General features: G+C 26.7%; 2 protein-coding genes across 3 annotated transcripts in view; both read left to right on the top strand.

Annotated features, from left to right (window-relative positions):
• Positions 1-23,017, top strand: part of LOC132930557 (uncharacterized) — a 79,798-nt gene that overhangs the window by 1,175 nt on the left and 55,606 nt on the right. The gene's annotated exons all lie outside the window — the stretch shown is intronic.
• LOC132918213 (KRAB-A domain-containing protein 2-like) lies at positions 4,021-6,887 on the top strand. 2 transcript variants are annotated; one of them, XM_060979348.1, is made up of 4 exons: positions 4,021-4,810; positions 5,026-5,062; positions 5,136-6,345; positions 6,412-6,887. In XM_060979348.1, exons 3-4 carry the CDS (start codon positions 5,284-5,286, stop codon positions 6,703-6,705), a joined length of 1,356 nt encoding a protein of 451 aa, XP_060835331.1. In that variant the 5' UTR covers positions 4,021-4,810; positions 5,026-5,062; positions 5,136-5,283; the 3' UTR covers positions 6,706-6,887. The 2 variants fall into 2 exon arrangements, with proteins under 2 accessions (XP_060835331.1, XP_060835330.1); XM_060979347.1 differs by lacking the exon at positions 5,026-5,062.

Genomic DNA, 23,017 nt, shown 5'->3' with positions numbered 1-23,017 from the left:
TTATAATTACTTCTTTGCATATTTAACATTTTTGAAATATTGGATAAACTAATATTTCAATTTCAAAAGCGAAACTTGAATATAATATATATATATATATATTATACACAATACACATACAGAATATAACGGAAACAATATTCACAGATGAAAAAAATAAATTAATATTGATAAGAACAGAGATTATACTTGATTAGTTAATTATAGGTGACTATACATCAATACTCATATTTTGTAGAACCTTGTATATATTTATAGTTTGTCTGAAACACGAAGCCGAATCTTATTTCACTTAATTGAGAAAAAATTGTTACTATTGTCCATTAATAGCTATTTTTTAGGTATTTATTAAAAATCAAAAATAAATATTGAATTCAGTTGTATAAACTAATTTTAAATAAAATAAATTGTGTTTTAAGTTTAATTCAAATATTCAAATGATTATGAAAACAATGTGATTTACTAATGAGACATATTTTACTTACTACATATTAATATAACCATAAACATAGAACAAGTAATTATTATTATTTTTTTATTGATCGTAATTTATAATATTTAATACAATTTAAGGTACATAGTTAGTACATTTAAGTAAATCATTTTTTTTATGATTTCTGTTAATGATTATAATGTTCTTAGTTCTTATGAAAATAAACGGTTACGCATGTTAGTATTTCGTTTTTTTTTTTACTACAAAACTTAATCCCGTATGCCAAGCAGCGCAGTTCACTGTGTATCTTTAATAATGCCGCTCTTTATCTTTAAACATTATGGTGTGTGTAACATTTTGTATTATACGCAGGACGACAAATGAGGTTTCAGGTTTTGTTGCCGAGATAACGACGACCTAAAGTACGTTCTGGTGTAAACCGTTTGTCGAAAAGAAAGGGTGTTAGAGCAACATCCTGACGCTTTACTGACCGTTGACCTACATCCATTGGAACCATTAGCCTAAAATATATTCGTTTCTTTATTATCACACTGTTATGCGTACACCCTTCACTATTTTCAAAGATAAACCAGGATCTTACATTCAAACAATCAAAAGTCAAAATAAATTATTAGTAAGTACAAACATAATATAATGATATGATGTAATACGTAATAGGTGTACCAAATATAAAAGAAAATGTATGTGGTATGCCATATGCAAATACACGATTCTGATTGTCATTATAATTATTTGTTTATCGGATAATTTTTTGTACTAAACATTATTGCAGTATTATTAATTACAATTTACTGCTATGAAAATATTAAAAATGTACTTATGTAGTATATGGAAGGAAAACTGAAGCAATTGTGGTTACATTAGCCATTTGTATTGCGGACGTTCAATTTTGAGTAAAAACTTTGATAAATAATTGAATTTTGTAACTGATTCTGAGTGATTCAAACCACGTGTGTTTAAGATTTTTCATCATATAGATTTTCCTTTAAATACAATTTTAAGATAACTAACAAACATTAAAATTTCATTAACTTTAGAGACAAAGTTTTTAACAATCTAATAGAAATAGGTAATTAATATTTTGTAACAATCGTACCAAAAAAATATTTAAAATTCATTAGGTACCAATACATTTCTAGTTTCACGTTTAATTTTTTTTTTCAGAAAAAAGTATATTTCGGAATTTAAAACAAAATTTTGGATCAGAAGAACATTTCTTACTAATATACGTATCACCAAAAATAAACTAAGAGAATTTTAAATTGGCATAAATTCTAGTATCTATTTTGAATTTTTACAAACGATGATTTGCGAAAACGTTTATTGGTTATTAGTTACTACTCATTGATATTAAATGGAATTTTGCGTATACATCTAATCAATGTACCGAAAAATCGATCTATTACAAAATAGCCTACACAAGTTTTGTGGGCACGTGTCCAACAACGGCACTAGACTTTCGTTATTCATTATTGGTTCTTAGTAAAAGCCAATTGATTGCCGAGATCATTCATTTTGGTTTTCTGGCAATTTCTTTTTACGAGCTCATTCCGAAAAACGTCAAGACTTCCTCCAGTATCCGCTTCTCCATCGAATCCCTTACACATATTCAACTTGATATATTCGTTCAATTATCCCTGAAACACCAACGCATAGAGTTCTACATTAGTATCCTTTATGATGTAATTTGATTTTCATTCCCGTATTCTTCCTACATAAAATGATGCTATATTATCGGTCATACATTTAGGAGGAGCATGTTGTATAACAAATAAATACTATTCATAAAGAATATTGAGATAATTCAATTCAAATTTTATAATCAATTATCATAGAATTTAAATTGAATTGGACATTAAAGTTGATCCTTCAAATATTTTTGTATACTTTACAACGTTTAGTTAAAAACTATTCGAAATTTTAACAAAGTATTTTACGTTCGGATTATATTTGTTTAAAAGTAATTGTAAAATATTTTAGCATATTTAAATAGAAAATAATCATAAATTATATGTATTTTTATAATTATTAGTTATTAACATTTTGAATTTTAAATGAGATTGATTACATCATTTACTTACAAAAAGTTTTTTTTTAATACTTACCTTTCAAAAAGATACAATTAATTAACCTTTAAAAGTCAAATTATTAAGTTTTGAGTAACCATTCTTATTTGATGAATATCAAATGTTCTTTTGTGTTAAATAAAAAATGTAAATTTAGATTAAAAATTAAATATATTTATTTCGTATTATTTTAATGTAGCCATTTACCATTTATTAGTGAATCAAAATTTGTATTGATGAGTTCTAAAGATAAATTAGGTATGCAATATATATATATATATATATAAATAATAAAAATATATGCCAAGAAAAAATGCAGAAAGTTAAATATTTTTAATTTGTTTTAAATTGTTAGATAAATTTTGAATTTGAAATTTATTTTACTAAATTGAAATTAAATTAAATGATGAAAATTTTTTAAATAAAAAGATGAATAAGTAAAAATATAAAATGTTCTAATTTAAATCATGACGTATTGAATTTAATTAATAGTGTCATTAATAAGTTTATCCATCACCCGTATTATTTAACTGTAAATTAAGTTATAATTCAAACTTGTATTATTATGTTATATTTTAATATGATAATACAAAACGTGTACTGACTGTAAAGTATACCTACTAATGAAATTCTTATAAACGATTTATCTTAAATATAAATAGTTATTTCTATTATTTTATCATAATATATATGAACTACGAGTACACTAACTTATTTAAACAAGTTTGTTTCGTTATTTTGATAAATTGTTCTTTAGAAATCGCATAATTAATAAAGTTCTACTCTTTATTTTAGTAAATTATTTAAAATATAATTAAAATTTATACTTTATTTTTTAATATGCAATTTTTTTGTTATTCAGAGGGAAATTAAAATTAAACACAACATATTCGTGTTTTATACATATCGCGAGTTTATTTGATAATAATATGTGTTATTGGATTTTATTTTTTACTTTTCACTTTAAATGTTTCAACAATATTTTTACAATATTCAAAATTTAAAAAAAAAAGTTATAAAAATAATGTTAAAAGTAAAGCCGGAAATGGAAATTATTACACGATTGCAATTTTTATATCACTAATATTAAAACTGAGATTATGATATCGATAAATTTACAATTCATTGATAATTTAAAAATTAGTTAAAAACAGTTTCCTTCGGTAATTAAGACGTGTGTTACGATGCAATAAATACGAAATATCGCTGACATATATATTTTATAATAGCATTCCAAGTGAAACAAATTATTCGATTATGTTTTAATTAACACAGTTTTGTTTATCTATTAGTGTATGACCGACTTTTGGTAAAATCACGTGTTTGGCGCCAACTTAATATGCATTTTGTTTTTGTTATTGACTCTTAAAATAAGTCCATTTAACTTTAGCTTTGTATATTGACATGTTTCTAGAGTAAATAAATTATTATTGTCGGATGCTGGAATAATAAAAAAAAAGTTGTTTTGTAAAGTATTACGGAGATTGTAAGTTTCCGGTCGATATGTATAATTTATATGGTTATGATGAATACGCATTGTGTTTTAATTTTAGATAAAATAGAATTGTGTTGTATATGTTACCGGCAGTATGGATAATCCGGTGTTTTGTGAAATGCCTAGGCATTATATAAAATGCCAAAAATCACTCGGAAATATGCACAATACGAACTTTGCCTAGGTATTATGTATAATGCCAGAAGTGAAATAGGAAATATGATCAAAATAAACAAAATTGGGTATCGACTATTACTAGAGCGCGGTTTTTTGCAAGGATTGTTTTTTATTTATTTAAAATTTACAAATTAATTAATAATAAAAATCTATTATTTTCAATCAATCTATTATAATTTATAAAGATAACTGACAAAAATCCAAAAATGTGAAAAGAAAAAAATATGCAATTGCATAGAAATCTGCGCTTTACCTATTCAGTATTCACCAACGACTTTACTTATCGTTTATTGTAAATGCGTGTGCCGGCCGCCGCGTGATGATTTGACACAATAAAGATAAGAATCTTAATCTTTATTGCATCAGATTCATACCCTACTATAAAAATAATAATTCTGACGAACTATATTGAACATATTTTTATTATTTTATCGTCATTTTCGTATCTCGTCGCGGTGTGAACTAAATTGAACATTCTTAAAATAAAAACCGTAAAAATTTGGCTAATAATACTAGTTTTTTGTCTGATGAAAAATATAACGAATTGATAGAAATTATTGCAGAACTTAAAACTGGACGTAAGAAAAAAGAGCCTAAAGACTTCCGTTTAATCAAAAGGTAAGAAATTCATATTAGAAAAAAATACTTAAATTCAGGGCTTAAATTTAAAAAAAAATATATTGTTTTTTCGTAATATTAACCGAGGGCTGGGGCTGGGATTTTGATGCAATGTCATCTTTTTTTCTGGTGTTTTGAAATTATTTTTTTATTCGTTAAGTATTTAAGTAATTAATTATTTAAATACTTAACGAATAACTTTCGATACTTTTTAGTGCATAGAAATCCGCGCCTTGAAGCCCTGTATATAAAGTACTTTTATAAAATACAGCCATCTATTTTTTTATTTAGATTTATTTTAATTGATTTATTTCTGTTATCGTAGGTATGATATACTGGTTGTACAAGGAAAAACGAAACTTATATTCCCTGTAAAAGATGACAATGTTGTTCTGTATTATGTGCCAACCAGTGAGCTATTTGATATATTGCAAGCCACACATGTATCAATAGGACATGGTGGGCGTGATCGAATGATCAAAGAACTTGGTAATAAATATAAAAATATAACACGTAGTGATATAGAGACATTTTTGCATTTTTGTGAACCATGTCAACAAAAACAAAAAGGCTCGAAAAAAGGAGTGGTAGTTAAACCAATAATATCTCCAGACTTTAATTCCCGATGCCAAGTTGATTTAATAGACTTCCAGTCTCATCCTGATGGAAAATTTAAATTTATTATGGTGTACCAGGATCACCTCACTAAATTTGTTGTTCTCAAGCCCCTCGAATTTAAACGGGCTGAAGAGGTAGCCTATAATATTATAGATATTTTTACGTTGCTTGGAGCTCCTACTATTTTGCAGTCTGATAATGGACGAGAATTTTCAAACCAAATAGTGTCTAATTTAAGAAACATGTGGCCCGAATTAAAAATAGTACATGGCAAACCGAGGCACAGTCAATCTCAAGGTAGTGTAGAACGTGCAAATCAGGATATTGAAAATATGTTGACAACGTGGATGCAAGATGAAAAAAACCGACACTGGAGCGAAGGACTTCGATTCATCCAGCTTATGAAAAACCGAGCTTATCATTCTGGTATTAAAATGTCTCCATATGAAGCTTTATTTGGCTGCAAAATTAAAATTGGTCTAAACACTTCAAATTTACCACACGATGTAATAAGTACGATAGAAAATGAAGAACAGTTAGCTGAATTAATTACAGAACAGTCACAAAAAGTCGAAAATGAAGTATCAGCTGACACAGAACATATCACAGAACAACCACAAAATATTGAAAATGAAGTAACAGAAACAGAAAAAATTACAGAACAACCACAAAACATCGAAAATGAAGCATTACATACAGAACAACAATTAGCTACAACTATCAAATTAAATAACGAAAACGCCAATATCATGCGAACTAGAGCCAAAGAAAATCTGGAAAATCAAGCAAAAAAAATGATGGCGTGGTCGGATAAGAAGCTATTACCGGTGGCAATTCATTCAACTGTACGTGTTCCAGTTCCTGAGGTAGATAAAGGACGTTTAGATGCAAGAAGTATACTGGCAATTGTTTTAGAAGTAATAAATAAGTTTAAAAATTATGCATTTAATAATAATAACTATAAGATATTTTATTTTTTTTAGGTGACAAGTGATGGTTTTTATCGATTAGGAACTCGGGATGGAGTTCTGAAGCAGTTATATGCCAGAAGTCAGTTTACAGTATGTCAGAAAAAGCTACTACAAATTGACGAGGTTCCAATAGAGACAGAAGTGGCATTACGAACAGTCGCAAAGGAACAGTCCACAGGAACTGGCCAAGGATTTTTTAAATGTATTTGTAAGACCAAGTGCCAAAATAAAAAGTGCATTTGCCTTAAAAATAATGTTTTGTGCACTTCAAAATGTCATTTTTCTACAACATGTTGTAATAAGTAGCTATTAGTTTAAGTAAAATGTATAAATAATATTACTTAATAAAATAATATAATACAATAATAATAATAATATCAATGTATGAAAATATAGTAATAGATAAAAATTAAAAATTAATATAATGTTTTAACAGATTATGAAAAATTGTTTGTTACTTTGCCTAAAAAGAAATTGGCATTTTACATAATGCCTAGGTATTTTATAAAATACCTAGGTTATATGTAAAATAATATTAAACATTATATGTTTTATTTATATTGCCTAAAATGGGTCAGCAATATGCATAAAGCCTAGGTAGTTTGCAAAATACCTGAATTGTCTATATTGCCGGTAACATATACATGTGCAAATCAAATAATTTTGAGTATCCCAATAATTTCAATACGACGGTGGAGAATATTGGGAAATTTCATATTATAAACTGCATAAACACAATTAATTTCGTAAATTGGCTATTTTGGATTTGACTTGAAATTATTTTTGGTTAATCTTGTATTAATATAATAATAAAACAAGTAATTTTTAATAGGATAATAAAAATGGTTTTCTCAAAGCGAAAATAAAGAAATTGTAGAATTATGTCATCTTTTATTGAGTACTACATAAAATGTTTGATAGTCATGTGTCAATGTGTTATAAGATCACGAAGTCAATTCTTATTATAAATGAATTCTCATAAAATAATTTTTCGGTCTCTAATAAATCTGTTGATATAAAATAAGATTAAAAACAGATTATACATTTGTCCTTTAAATTATATTATAACTTATTATTAGTTACAATCATGATTTTCTGCAATTTAAATCATTTTGATTGCAAAATAACGAAGGAGAAAAGTACATTTTTACATACATTGTAGTGTATATAGACGGAGGTAATGTATTATTAATGTTCTGATAAATGTTAATAAAACTACAATAACCATCAGGATGTATTCAACAGTTTTTCTTACACAAATTTAGGGTATATTTGTTTTTGACTTTTGATGTATATATCATACATAATATTATAGCATTTTTTTCTAGTCAAGTTAATGTTCAAACTATTATGGTAAGACATTTACAAGGGGTGGTTAATTTACCGAATAATCACTAGCATATATTTGGCACAGGTTTATATAAACGTAGAATAATTAAAATTCATTGTCGGCTATTTGGCAACTACAGTAAGAAGATTTATCGTTTTCAAATTACATTTCAGACCCTAATATTTCAAAATTTCCAGTGATGTGTGTTAGTTTCGTGAAGTTCGTCGCACTTAATACCCGTTGAGATTTCCAATTTAGAGGCATATTGAACTTATTTATAACTAGTGTAAAATGTTTTTAGAAGTTTCGTATGACTTTATATTTATCTACACATTGAATGAATTATGTCGAAAGTGTTAATTTTTAGTTGTTAAACATAAAATATTTAATTAATTTACTTAATTCAAATTGCCATAACCCTTTAATAAAATCCGAATTGTTATAATCAATGTACATATGCTTTTTTCATGTGATCAGTATTAAAGAAAAATGTTTGTTTAAAAATCGTATTGTATCAGTTTAACTAATTAAAAGTAATTGGTAAATTCCACATCCACTGTAGCTCACGATATTTAATAAATATAATATATTTTGTTTATGATGTAAGGTGTTACACGAAGACAATTTTACAGTTTGTATGTTGTTTTATCCGGGTTTTCTACAATTTATAAGATAATTAATATGATGTTATTACGCTACTTGTTTTTCTCCTGACTTACGCGCAACATAACAAAATATGTTCGTACTTCGAAGTATAAGCATTTTTAAATTGTTAATACTCATAAATTATATACAAACTGAAATATCGTTAAGAAATAAGATAATGTTCTTAACTAAAGTTTGATAATAATCAATTCATTATGATATTAAAACTTAAAACTCAAGATTTATTTCTGCTGAATACAAATTAGTCAGTCAGAGGTAAACTATTTTGCGATTTGATCCTTTAAAAATAATAATCATTGAAGGATAGTAGTAATATATTATAAATATTATAAATAATATTATTAAACCAAAAATTATGGCGTTAAAAGTATTCGGTAATATTTCTCCGGGCTACTGCCCACCACATAGTCATAAAACTTAAATTTCTGTATAAGGCCGTTAAATGAGTTTAAATAACTATTATTTTGTGTGAAATGTAAAAAAAAAAATTAAATAGCAAAAGCTTGAAAAATTAAATACATTTATAATAATATTATAGTCACCAGATGGCACATATTTTAAAGTGCTTATTAATGTGGTTTTTGAAATATAAAACCATAGGTTTGAAAAGAGGGGTTGTTAAGAAATATAAATTGTCTGGCCTTATTATACGTATTTGTTTATTACTATATTCATTCAATTTTGTTATGTATCGACTAAAAATAAATAAATATTTATATATATTCAAAATAAATAAAAGTTTGTTTGGAAATATTTTTGTAAATAACTAATTAATTTAGGTACTAGGTAATAACTAATTCAAAATTAAAGTTAATAATATACATAAAATCAAATGATTAAAAATAATTACAAACAAAATAATTATAATTATTTATATCATATTGACATTGTTATTTCTAATTATAGTTTCATAATAATTATTAATTACTTTAATACATTAATAAACCAACTTTTGTTATTCATGGACTATGGTAATACATTATACGTAGTAGTTTAACATATCTGTATTATTAGAATTAATATCTAAAATGTATCTAATATATAATATTTTTAATTAGATTTTTAGTAAGTATAATAATACATTTAATTTGAATTCTATAAATATTATAAAAAACAATGTTTTAAAATAACTTTTAATTGCTGAAAAACAAATGATTAAATATTTAATAAATATAGTACAGTAAGGTAAAATTTTACAATTATTTATACATTATTATCTTCAATATTGTTATTGCGTCGTATTGCATATTTAGCTTCAACGCATAATAAGATGTAAGCTAATAATAATAACAATCGTAATAACAAAAAATAAAATATTCCTATAAGAATGTACAGTAGGTATTAAAGCTGTGTAGATGTATACACAATTATTATTAATGGGCCTTCCTACAAAATCATATCTATTTTAAATTGTCATTTTTTTATGCTAACATTTATTTTAGCCAAGAGACTTTATCAGAGAACGGCTATAACTGAACACGGCGTATAGTCTATAGTCGGTTTCGGTATTACACAGACCGTGTGACGAGGATGACTGATGAGGATTGTAGAATAGTTAATAATCCACTACGTGTCTACGTCAAACCCTCTCCTACTATTTAAGAAAACAATAGTACTGTATTTATCTGAATCATTTGCAGACTACACGCAACGTTAACTCTTCTCTATGTTGACTTGTTGTGATAAGGTACAGCATTTCAGTTGTGTCATTTGACAAGGATTGTTGTATAATGTATATATAAATTTAAAAAAATGTTATAAAAGGTGCGAATTTTATTTTAGGTTCCGAGCGAAGCAATGAATTCATTGATTTTATTTATTAATATATTTATTTTTATTTTTATGTCTGTCCTCGTCTCTTTTTGACAATACGAATGTATCGATTTTCAACTTTGAGGGTGCTTAATGGTAGCCAATTAGATATATTTGGTACTTTGAAAAACGATATTCATTATTTTTTTATAATTCAAAAATATTATTCACGGGGACTTAAAATTCTTACGTATATTATACATCTCACTTTACGCAATGATATTTTCAAAATATGTAGATTAATTTTAAGATATTATATTTTTATACTATGAATTTAAAAATTATTATTAATAATAATATAATATGGTATAAATATATATTATTATCTTTAATAGAATATATGATATTAGTGATATATTAATTAAACATTAAAAATATTTATAAACGTCATGTTTTTGGAAAAAATAATATAAACCTACTGTAATACTAATAGTAAAATAGAAAAAAATTAAAATTAAAAGCAATATCAAAAAAATATTATGAAATATACTTAGTTATATAAGCTGACAGACCATTTCTGCTCTGAATCGTTTTTCGTATATAATGATATATCATTGAATTCAAATTTAATACATCCATTATAGCGACCCATTAGATATCTTCTTTACAGCAGATCAGTATACACTTGGTTGAACAACTTTTTTTTTTAATAATTTTATGGCTCACGGGTTGGTTGAATAACAAACACACATATCTAAATTTAAATATATTAATTTTTATCATCTGTAGTCTAAATTTCTTATATTATTATATAAATACAAAATATTTATCAACAAATAAAAATTATGTGTTAATAATAAATTTTACTATATAATAATAAATAAATAAATAATTTTAACTCTGATCGAAGGGATGAATGTATTAATTTTACATTGACGTGTGTATAGTTAGAAATTCATAAAAACTTTGCTTTATATCTGACTATCTGAGTCTTGAAATAATTGTAATTCAATAAATATTTCATATTGAGACAAAGAAAATTAAAAAAATATATAGACAATTTAAGATAAAATTTGGATGAAATTACATGTTAAAACGATAATTACCTACCCATCTTAATTATTTTGCTATAATTTAAAAACATTATTCGTCGATACTTCTTAAAAGTTTTACTTATATTTTGTTATTGTATATGCATTTTACTATACGCAACGATATTTTTGATTTATTTTAAAATATTATCTATTTTTATTATGAAAATATGTTATTAAATTTTTAAATATGTAAGTTGCTATAATATGATATTGTAATGGTATGAGGTACCTTTATATAGTATTAATATTTCACTATCAATATAATATACATACGTATATCGTAGACGGCTAGGCACGTGTGTCGTCTTACATTCATTCTGCATTATCCCGGAGTCTCACTATGTATAGATATAACTATATTTTGATTATTTAACAAAATGCATAATAATATTATCTTCTAGCTTGCTACATACTCGAGTGCTACATACCAACGCAGTCTCGTTTCATTGCTTGCTTCGTATACTGCTACTAGGTCATCGGTAAAGTAAAATATATTATATTGACATTTTATTTAAATATATTACACTAAATTATTGTATTCGGTATAACTAAATGTCTTGTCTAATATTATTAACATCCGAATCCTCTCATATTCCGCAGTTTGGTATTAATCTGTCATTGTTACACCACACACCGTATCAAAGTCATTAGTGCAACCGTGTAGGGGGGTGGTGCACAAGGGACTTATCGTATATATTATTATAATAATTAAATACCTAATAATATAATATTTTTGGAAAAGATTATATCAACCTACCGTATAATACTAAAGTCTAAAAGTGAAATGAATGAATTTAATAGCTAGGCATATTAAAAACATACATCACGAAATGTACTTAGAAATATAAGCTGACTGATCGTCGCCGCTCAGATCGTTCTTCGTATACAATGATTTATCATAGAATTCAAATTTAAGACGTCCATTATAACCACTCACTCAACACCTAATGTACAGCAGAGCGGTACCCACTTATTGCCTATCTATTTACTATTAAACGGTTAAATTTTGTTTTTAAAATGAATTCGTCCGTCTACAACTTACATATAATTTAAGTTTATAAAAAAATAATATTGAATATGTAGGTAAAACTAGCTTCTAGGGGTAATATAATACCTTGAGGAGTATTCAATTCAAAAGATCAACTAATAGTTTTAGTATTTCTATGAATATTTCAGTAAAACCGATGGAATAGAATTGGGATCAGATGAAAGAGTAGATACATATGATACTCATAAATATATAATTTTAAGTCTCAAGAGGTTATAGAGGAATACATATACCAATAATATAAACCATCAAAAATTTACTTTACACCTATAAATGTGTAGGTTTTATATATATATATATATTATATATTATTATTATTATTATTCAAGATTCGGTATGAAAAATAATTGTTAAACTTTGCTTTGAATTTTCGTAAAATAATAATTAAATGAAGTACAATAAATAATAACAATGCTAAAATAAACAAAATTTTTCTGGGTTTCTAAGCCAATTATATTATTTATATAATTATAATATTCTCAAATAATCAAGTATTATTTGATATGTTTTAAAAATATAATATATTATTACATAACTAAAGATACTATGTAAGACTTGAATGTACGAAGTTATATTTTAAGACTTTTATTTAACACATACAATTAATTCAATAATGTGCATAATATGTACTCTACAGAAATGTAATATACAATATTATTTTATATTATATTATACATAGTTTGGTAAATAAAATTATTTTACTGTGTCATACATGGAAATTGTTCGTTCTGGTGTATTCAATATTCTCGAAGTTCATTATAGGAGTTCGGAGTATCTTTATTTAAGGTAATTATATAAATTGAATTATTGTATTTAACTTATTAAAATATGATATGAATATGGTATAGTAATATATCACTATTTGTGTAATTCAATGAAATTTAATTTTACAATTTTTCATTTTTCTGTGTTGTATTATGAAATCCTCTGTACAAATGTATTCAATTTTATCTTTTAACTGTATTCAATAGCTTTATTTACTATAAATTCCAGATTTCACAGTTCTTTTTTTAATAATATGAAATATTAAATAAAATTTCACATTATATTTGCATTACATATATTAAATTCCAGATGCCTAAATATTATTTGAAAATAAGGTATGTACTTAAAAGTAAATAGTTAAAGGCAATAAATAAAAACTGAATTTGTGTACCTATGTTCACTTATTTAAATGAAAGCTTATTTTTACAATTGTAATAATTCTTAATTAAATTTGTTTTATCCGAAAATGGTAAATATATATTTTTTTAATTGTAGTGCACATATTTGGGTATCTATTTACCTTTTATTTACATTACAATTTATGTTTTTTTTCTAGTATTTTGACCTTTTACGTTTATTTAAATTAAAAAAATAAAAATTTAAGTAGGTAGGTACTAAATATTTTTTTTAAAATAACTTTTGAAAATTTCGTTATGTATTATTCAACTTCAACTTAAATATTTAAGTTGTTGAGATAAATGTAACAATATGTGTAACTATAAACATTTAAATAGTAAAAATAATTAATTTAATTATAATTTTTAAGTATCTATTAAAATAAAAATCTAAAACAAAATAGGTATGTATATTGTATACCTAGGTTTTTGTTAACTAATAAAATAATGATAAAATATAATATGTCATTATTTCATTTATTTATGTGGATCTTTTTTTTTATAATGGATTTATTACGTCATACTTTGTTTTCATTTAATTCTTAGGTTTTTATAAATGTTATCGCTATACAAATGAGTATCTCAAACAATTATCTTAAAATAACAATATATTTAGTAATCAAACCAAACCGCTATAATACGTGGACATTTGGTCTATAGATAGTACTTTGCAGAAGTAAATTAATTTGAAAAAAATATATAAGTATATACAATAAATAGCAGTATGTTAGACTGTAACTAAGAACTGCTCAGAATAGTTTTTTGAGTGCGATGATTTATTACCGTTTTGAAATGTAATATTAAAAAAGCGACGGTTCTGTTCTAAAAAAGCGTAAAGCAATATGAGTGACTTAACATAAATAATATTTCAAAATTGCAAGTGTTTGTAATACAACACAGTCTGGTTCTTTGATATTATACCTACGATTATTTGCGATTTTCATGCTAAGCATAATGTCTAATCTATGACATGAAAATTCGATGCTCCGAGGTCAGGATTAAATTTAACTACAGTATGTTATAATCAGATGAATATATTATTTGATAATGATTTAATGGTTTTAAAACTCGGTATATATTTCGTTCCGAAAAATCGATTATTTTATGATTATTTAAATAGCTATTGTTTAAGCAGTATATCATTCTTTAAAAGTTCTAGAAATATGAAAATATTAGTCATTTATATTCCGACAAGAAAATATTCTTGAAAATTAATGGCGAGGGGGTTGAAATATTCATGATTTTATCTCGATATACAACGATTATAATATTCAATGTTTAATGGACAAATTAAATTGTGTGGGGTGAATTTCGATAGGACAAAGTCATTTAGTCTCTCTTATGTTTGGGTCAACGTTTCTATTATATAAATACTTTTTGTGACTTTGTTAAATGATGTTTTTAAATATTTAATTAATTAACGTATGTAAAATAATGATTTTAACCTATTCGGCTAACATAAAGATGATTTAACCAACTGTGTTCAAGTATTTACACAAGAAACCCTACTTTTGTAGTAAAGCCGTTTATTTTATCTTAAATTTTATTGTTGTCAATTTCAGAGTAATATAATATTCTTTATACGGTTACCCTTCCTTCAAAGATACTATTCGTTTTGTTGTACATGTTTTATAAAATTAACAAAACGAACGAACATTGTATACGTTTACTTCACTTAATGGCTGGTATCAGAGTACCGTAATATTTTGATTTTATAATTTAATTAAAAATTTAAAAATAATCGGATGACCAAGTTATCAAAATATTTAAAAAGAAACCGGATTTTATTAGTGCTTGCTATGGTAAGTGGTAGACAAAAAAAAGGTTAGCTTTAAATGTAAAACGTGCAGGTCGACTACAAAGGAAGATGACATCATTCTGATAACGTTTCAGTTGCACAGAAGAACCATGGCCTTGAAGTCTATATAAAATATGAACAGAATTAATTAAAGTACGTTTAAATACTTGAGTATAGACATTTTATACAGCGAATGAATATTAATGTTTTTTTATAATTTCTTTCCTCAAAATAATGATTTGGCTCATTAAAAAAAAATATTCATCAAGTTTTGTATAGTATCTACTTCTGCAATAGATGATAAGTAGAAAGACAATTTATAATTTATTTTTAAATTTAACACAATTAATAGACATGACCATTTGTCGATATTTAAAATTTTTATTTTAACAATCCTGAAAACTAGAAAAATAATATTATATAAATTTAATAATGTTCACCGAATTTTATGGAGTTGGAACTTTTAATTACGAAGTAATAATGTAAAACGTAAATGAATAAATATATTTCCAAAAATAAATTATAAATATACCATTATATATTCGAAGTGTTCTTTTTATTTATCAGTAATTTATGATTAAAATTAATGTTATATTGTTCTTAGTAATAAAAGTATAAAATTAAAACTTTCAAAAATGTTTCTAATCATTTTTACGTACATCACTTAATTTAATATTGAAATAAAACAAACACTTTTACTAAAACGGTTGGATATTCCAATATTTACTAACTAAAAAAAAAATCAAGTTAATGGAGTTTCTATATTCTGACTTTATAAAAAAAAGTCAGAATATTGAGGGAAATTATTTATAAATATTTAAAAACATTTTATTTGATTGCAATTATAATGAAAAACGTATTTTTTTTTCTGGATTTACTTGATTATGTCGTTAAATATTTAAAAATATTAGAGTTTATAGCTTCAATTATAATTTGAATACTTGTATTTAATCGAAAGTTATTAATATCTATTAATTAGTATAGTATACCATTCCATAGGACACTATGACACATTGTTTGGATTTTAACTTAAAGTGAAAATAGTTTTATTTCGTTGCTAAATATAGCAACTAGTAAAAAAGTGTCTTTATTATTTATAAATGATATACTTACTAGTTGTAAAATATTGAAAGTTTGAACCTTATTTTTAAACATTTTTACTTTGAAAAAAAGTGCTTCATTCTCTGTACACTAAACATTCGCAACATAGAAATGTGAATATTTATTTTTCCACTATGAATGCGATAAATTAAAAATGCGGAACTTAATTTACAGATGAAGCTAATACTCTGTTAGTGTTTCATTAAAATTAACAAAATATACAGTTTATAAATTAAAAAATGCAAGTAATTTTTTTTAAATACAAATTATCCAAAGAAAACATATTTAATGAAAATTTGCACATGAATATTAGTATCAGTAGCACGTGCTATTAAAAAAAAAGAAACATATCATTTTGGCTCGTGACCAGAAAAAACTCAGAAATAGTGATCAATATTCATATTTATTGATAAAACAGTAAATTTTTGAATGATAGCAAATCTATAAATATTTGATTTAGTATTTACTATGTTCTCGGTTAATAAAAGAACGATTCGATATTCGTATAAAAGATAGATTACGATGTAATTTGAACTAAATAATTATGAAACTATAGTTGCAAAAGAGTTGTGTAGTCTGGAGTTATATTCATAAGTTCTTAAATTAAAATTAAAATACTCGGTCGATAAAAATTATGAAAATTATCATTAAACATAATAATATATTATGTGTTGGAAATGTTATAGAGCACACGTTCGATCGATAATTTGTCAGTAGATTATACGTTCAACTGATATTTATAATGCTTATATGTTAGAGAAAATGAATATTTTTCAATATTTATGAATTATGAATAAATTATTATTCCATTCCAGTAATAAAGGATCAAGGTCATATTGTTGTATGAATAAGGATGCTCACAGAATTATTATCAAGTGGTGGGGTGTGCTGGGTGATTTAAAAAGTAATACCTGCATGGTTGCTATTATACTACTATGTATACAGATTTACCCCATTTACTGTTTTTGAAATATTTTCACTCACAATATCGAGAACAATGGTTTTACTTCAATAGTTGTTTGCAGTTTTTACTTGTTATTTAAAAGGGATCATGTATTTCACACGGTTTTTTTTTTACGGTTTTAAGCAAAATATAGTTCAACAATTGCTTTTCAATAGGAAACAAGATCACAATATGTTTAGATAAAATCATGTGCATCGATCTTTTAAACGTTCACTCTCGCGTTATTTATGGAAATCCTGCACATATTCAGTATTGAATTCATCAAGTTTATAAAAAATCTATTTGTATTTACAGTGTTTTGCTTTTATGTGCAGGTTCATTATACCTACCCGATATTTTCGCGATAGTCAAAGAGACCCGAATAACGTTTTTGTCCGAACGAATTCGAACCGTAGTGGTTGTATGATTAATAATAACACCGTTAATATTTTAAAAGTAGCATTTGTATATAATTTTCCGAACACGAAAGGTTTCGCGCGAATGCAACTATAGACTTCGATCAACCCATAAGGCATTATATCCGGCGCACAATCATTTGTATATTAATGTTTCGACGTCTATTACGATATTATAATATTATCGCGTATTTCGGCGTTTTGTCGGGTTATTAGACAATATAATATCGTTTGCAGTTTTTGCGGGTTTAATACCGCACGCGTCATAATATACAATTATTATGTATCGCGGCGGTGGGCAACTGGCGGCCCGCGAACTTTTTTTTATCTGTCTCGCGCTACATTTTCAAATTACATCATACGATTTCAAAGTCAATCGTCTATACCTACTCTATGCTACGTCTATGCTAAAATAAAATGCATATTTTGAATGACCTTTTTTTTTGTTGCTCTCTATACTCTGGTCCGCTTAATTTTAATTTTCTAAAAATTGGCCCCCTATTATAACTTTCGGTTGCCCATCCCCGATATATCGGGACCTCCTCGCGTACTCTTATAACAGAACAATATCATATATTTTATTTTCCGAAACCGATAGCCTCCTTCCGATAGGTTCTCGCTAACCTTCTTATATCGATTCCGGTTTACACGCGGACGTCGTTCGTCTCGTAACCAAATTACGGCGGTACCCATTACATTTATCCGCAATACCGTAATATAATAATATTATTGTTATAGTACGACTGCATGTGTTGTACACAGGACGACATCACGCGATGCCGGGCAAAGGTCGTCGTGGCCGAAATCTCGTGACGCGGAAATGCCGAAATTGTTCATATAATATACGCGACGGCATAATTCGTTTACAACGGCATCACCGGCGACGCGTCCCAACAGACATTCTTCGATTCGTGGCGGCGCGCGCGGTATTCCCCCGGCTCGGGTCCCCCCCTCACCCGACGCACATCGGTTGCGCTCGGCCGACGGCTGGTATGACGGGCGCAGCGGTGACGGGCAGCGGTCGAAGGGGCGATTTCCAGGACGGGATGATGCATCACGCGCGCAGCTACCGCAGCATTGCACACCGCCACCGGATACGCGTCCACGAGACTTTCTGCATTTTTATTTTTTAACTTCACTCGCGGAGTTAACGGCACGATGATGATATTCGGTATCCGCCGTGACATCTCCGTCCATCGCATTGTTTTTCCCTCCCCGCGCCGTCACGGCCCCGCGCGGTGGTCGTCTCTCTCGCTTTCCAATTTCCGCCTGCCATCACCGTTTTCCGAACTTTGCACTGCACACACCGTTGTATACGAGAGACACGATCGTTCCCGCCGGGCACGACAAACATTGTTATATTTTTATTTATTTTTTTATTTTTACCGATAAAATTTAATATAATATTTGTTTAAATATTTATATTATATATATATATATATATACGTACGACTTAAATTGTTATAAGTCGCCGTACCAATAAAGGACGTCAACAGATGCACATAGTACTATACCAAACCATCGCGATTCTATATGGTTCTTACCCGTCAAACTCAATGTTACGCGTGGTTATACATAAAATATTATATTAAAATAGAGAAATATTTTTTGGTTTTATTTCCCTAGTACATCTCTGCCTACGAATTGTCATAAATTATTTTACTAAAAACACATTAAAATTGATCGAATTTGTCGAAGGCACTCATAATAATAATTTTTATTATTTAAAAACTGTTTAGTGAAATAACCATATTATAATTAAATTTTTAATATTTTATACAAACACATCAACACTGATTAAACCCATTTTTGTATTGCTTTGAGTTGTTTTCATTATCGATTAATCGCAAGTTAAATATTATTACTATTTTATGAATCTTAAGTATGCAGTGTGACTTTTTAAGTTTGATTGTATTTTCGATTTAACTGATTATAATAGCACTTGGGTACATTGACCAATTATTTTGTACGATAAATCGAAAAATTTAAAAGTTTAGTGATAAAATTAAGAATTAAGAATATGGTATACATTGTTTGTATATGTCTATTGTCATATGAAATCATAAATTAATAATAAATATCAAAAGGTTCAGGTCTATAGTAATATTATTATTCATAATGTATAATACACATTATATTTTTTTTGCACTTGATAACATGTGTATAATTGTTTTCTGATCACTTTTCAACGATATTCTAATGAATATGAACGAATATGTATTATTTTCATCTAGAAACTTTTAATATGTTATTTGTATTTTTACTTTATTTTATTCTGTGTGTATTCACAATATAAAAATGTAAATTTTTTTAACTGATCCAGTTTATGTAGTATTATGGGAGATCGTGCAGAAATTTCATAACTAATTCTATAAAGAACAAAGGAAGAAAAAAAAATAGAATATCCACAAATTTAAATGGCTCTATATGTACTTTAGCCATTCATAAAAATAAACGCTAAGCAGCTCTTCAAGACCATATATTTTTTTTATTGTTTTCCAATATGGCATACTTTTATGAAGAGGATTTTCTTATGTTTCTATTTGCGTGCATACGTACTCCAAGTGCGTATTAAATATTTAAAGGTTGGTTTATTTTATTTTTCGCAAGCGAAGAAAGATAATAAAAGTCGTTTAATTTTTATTATAGTTATTACCGGCATAAAAAAAAAAATATGGAGACTAAGTAGAATTTTAATTTTTTAATATTTTATTAAACGAAAAGTAATTTAAGGAGAATGGTGTAGACTGTGTAAATCCATTCATTATAAATTATAATATGACCTAAAAAATATTATTGAGATTTATTTGTTAGATCATGACAAAATTAAGTAATTTTCATAATATATTTAGAAATTATCCAATCTGTTATAACAAAAGAGCGCCCTAATACCTAAATTTGTGAATTTAAAATATAAGTGAATAGTGTTCTCTATAAAAATGTTGTGGACGGAAATTGGCGTTCATCTTTGTGATGGAAACTGATGATTACTTTTGACAGGTGTACAAATCGACTGTAATCAGAAAAAGTCATCTTAAAAACGATTTATGTCATAAATACATTTAGCTTTCCTATTATAACATCACCTGGGAACATTTTAACTAATTACCCGTTTAAAGTATTAATAGTTTTACAGTTCAACTTTTATAAAATATTAAGTTATATTATTACCTTACCAAGATAAATAAATATTATTAAAATACAAATAATTTATGTATAAAATATTTAATGTTTATTATTTTTATTTTTGTTATAAAACGAACTATATTACAGCATTTAGATAAATGCAACATCTTTTGAATTAAATCTAAGTTAGTGTAGTTTTGCTTGATTTATTCAGAATAATTTCATTTGGAGACATTAGGACTGCAGTGTGTCACTACTCGCTGTTATGATAGAAATAAATTAAAAATGTTATCATCGTCCATTATAAAGTGAATTTATTGAGTGTATTCAGAAAAATTCATTTATGTTTTTACATTTTACAAAGAACAAAAATGTATACATATTTGTCTCTCACACGAACCTATCCTACTGGGCCCATTATATTTTAAATATAAAAAATATATTTAAAATAAATATTCGTCTGCATTAGGTATTTTCACTTGTTAGTACTACACAAAATATACCGTATTATTAGTGGTTGACTTTTTTCAAATGTTTAACATGTCAACTCGGTTTTTAATCTCATCTCTCATACACGATGTTATTTATAATTAAAACAATTATTTACAAAAAAATTAGAACGACAATAATTCAAGGGGCATTTATACAAATTTAAGAAGTGTTACAAATGTATAACTAATACGTGTTTATGTGTATTTAATGAGTAAAAACTGAGCAACAGTTCGAAAAAAATATTATTATATTATACCAACTATAATAGCGTGTGGTGTGTCTATGTCACGACCATATACTATAGGAGTCGATCGGAAAATTGTTTTTTTTTTTTTCACGACGAGTCTTCCAGCAGGTACAAATATTATTGTCGTCGAAATCTCAAAGTTCTCTCAAACGATTATTGCGAGTTAACGAATACGACACCGCCGCCATTGTACAACATCGATCGTCTCGATCTCCTCGCTCATCGTTTTTGTCGTGCGGTTCGTCGCAAAAATCATCGCGTCGCCGAGGGGACAAACGACGAATGGCACCTATAGGGTTATCACGCCCTCGGGTTTACGACCGGGACGCACACCGGTAATAACGCGAACGCGTCACGACCAACACTAAAAATCCACTATCGGCGTCTCGTATAATATTAATATATAAAGTTATATTGTCATCGATAAACGCGACATCGACATGGCCCGCGCCACGTATAGTATACATATATTATTATGCTATGATGACGTATCGTCCGACCGCCGCAGTCGTCACAAGACGATACTTTTGCGGCTTTTCCCTTACACAGTGTGGTATGGTATGAACGGTCGTCTTCCCAGTAAACGTTTGAGTTGTGAGGAAAATGAGGACTTTTTTTTTTTAAATTCATACTGTCGTTAGAAACAAGTTACAATGGGTACGTTTTTTTTTTTTTAGACAATACATGTTTATAGATGATTGAATGATAGTAAAGTGTTACAACGGTCTTTTAAAATATTTGTACACTGTACAAATCCTCTCTACGATAACTTTTTAACTATCGGTGGTGGTTCGAAAGTCGATTTTAATATAATATATAGAAAGATCCACAAATATTTTATTCTCCTCGGGAATATGAAATTGAAAAAAAAAAATGGAGAAATAGTTCTGCTGCGTAGTTGATTTAGATCAGTAATATCAAACGTAAACCATCAACTAGGTTGAAAATATTGAATAGAATAGTTATTATATGCGGGCTGCACAAAAAACTTGTATAAAAAATAAAAACGTTTTATACAAATGTTACTTGAAAACAACATAACACACATACAATGTTACATATACCAAATATATCTCTCTCTAACATTATTGTGACACAAAACAAAAATTGTATTTTTTTTCTTCTTCAGTTTTATTTCATTGTACAATGATCCCGGTGGCCGCAGGCTGCAAAAAAATCACTCATAAAAAAGTGTAGGTATGTGCTCTACGCTAAACTTTTTTTTTTAGTTTCAGTAAAACAGACATACTATGAGGAATCTTGTATTACATTTCTACGCCTTAGGTGTTAAAATTAAAAATGTTACAATTAATTTAAACTTATAAACTATATTTTATAACATTTCGTGATTTTGACGAAATTAAATTGTATGTGCTTATAAATTAACAGTAGGATTATAAAATTTATGATTATAAGATCTATTTAAATATAAGGGTTCTTGTATT

This window comes from Rhopalosiphum padi, chromosome 1 (genome assembly GCF_020882245.1).
Source record: "Rhopalosiphum padi isolate XX-2018 chromosome 1, ASM2088224v1, whole genome shotgun sequence".
Taxonomy (NCBI): domain Eukaryota; kingdom Metazoa; phylum Arthropoda; class Insecta; order Hemiptera; family Aphididae; genus Rhopalosiphum; species Rhopalosiphum padi.
This window is presented reverse-complemented; position numbering and strand designations above follow the sequence as displayed.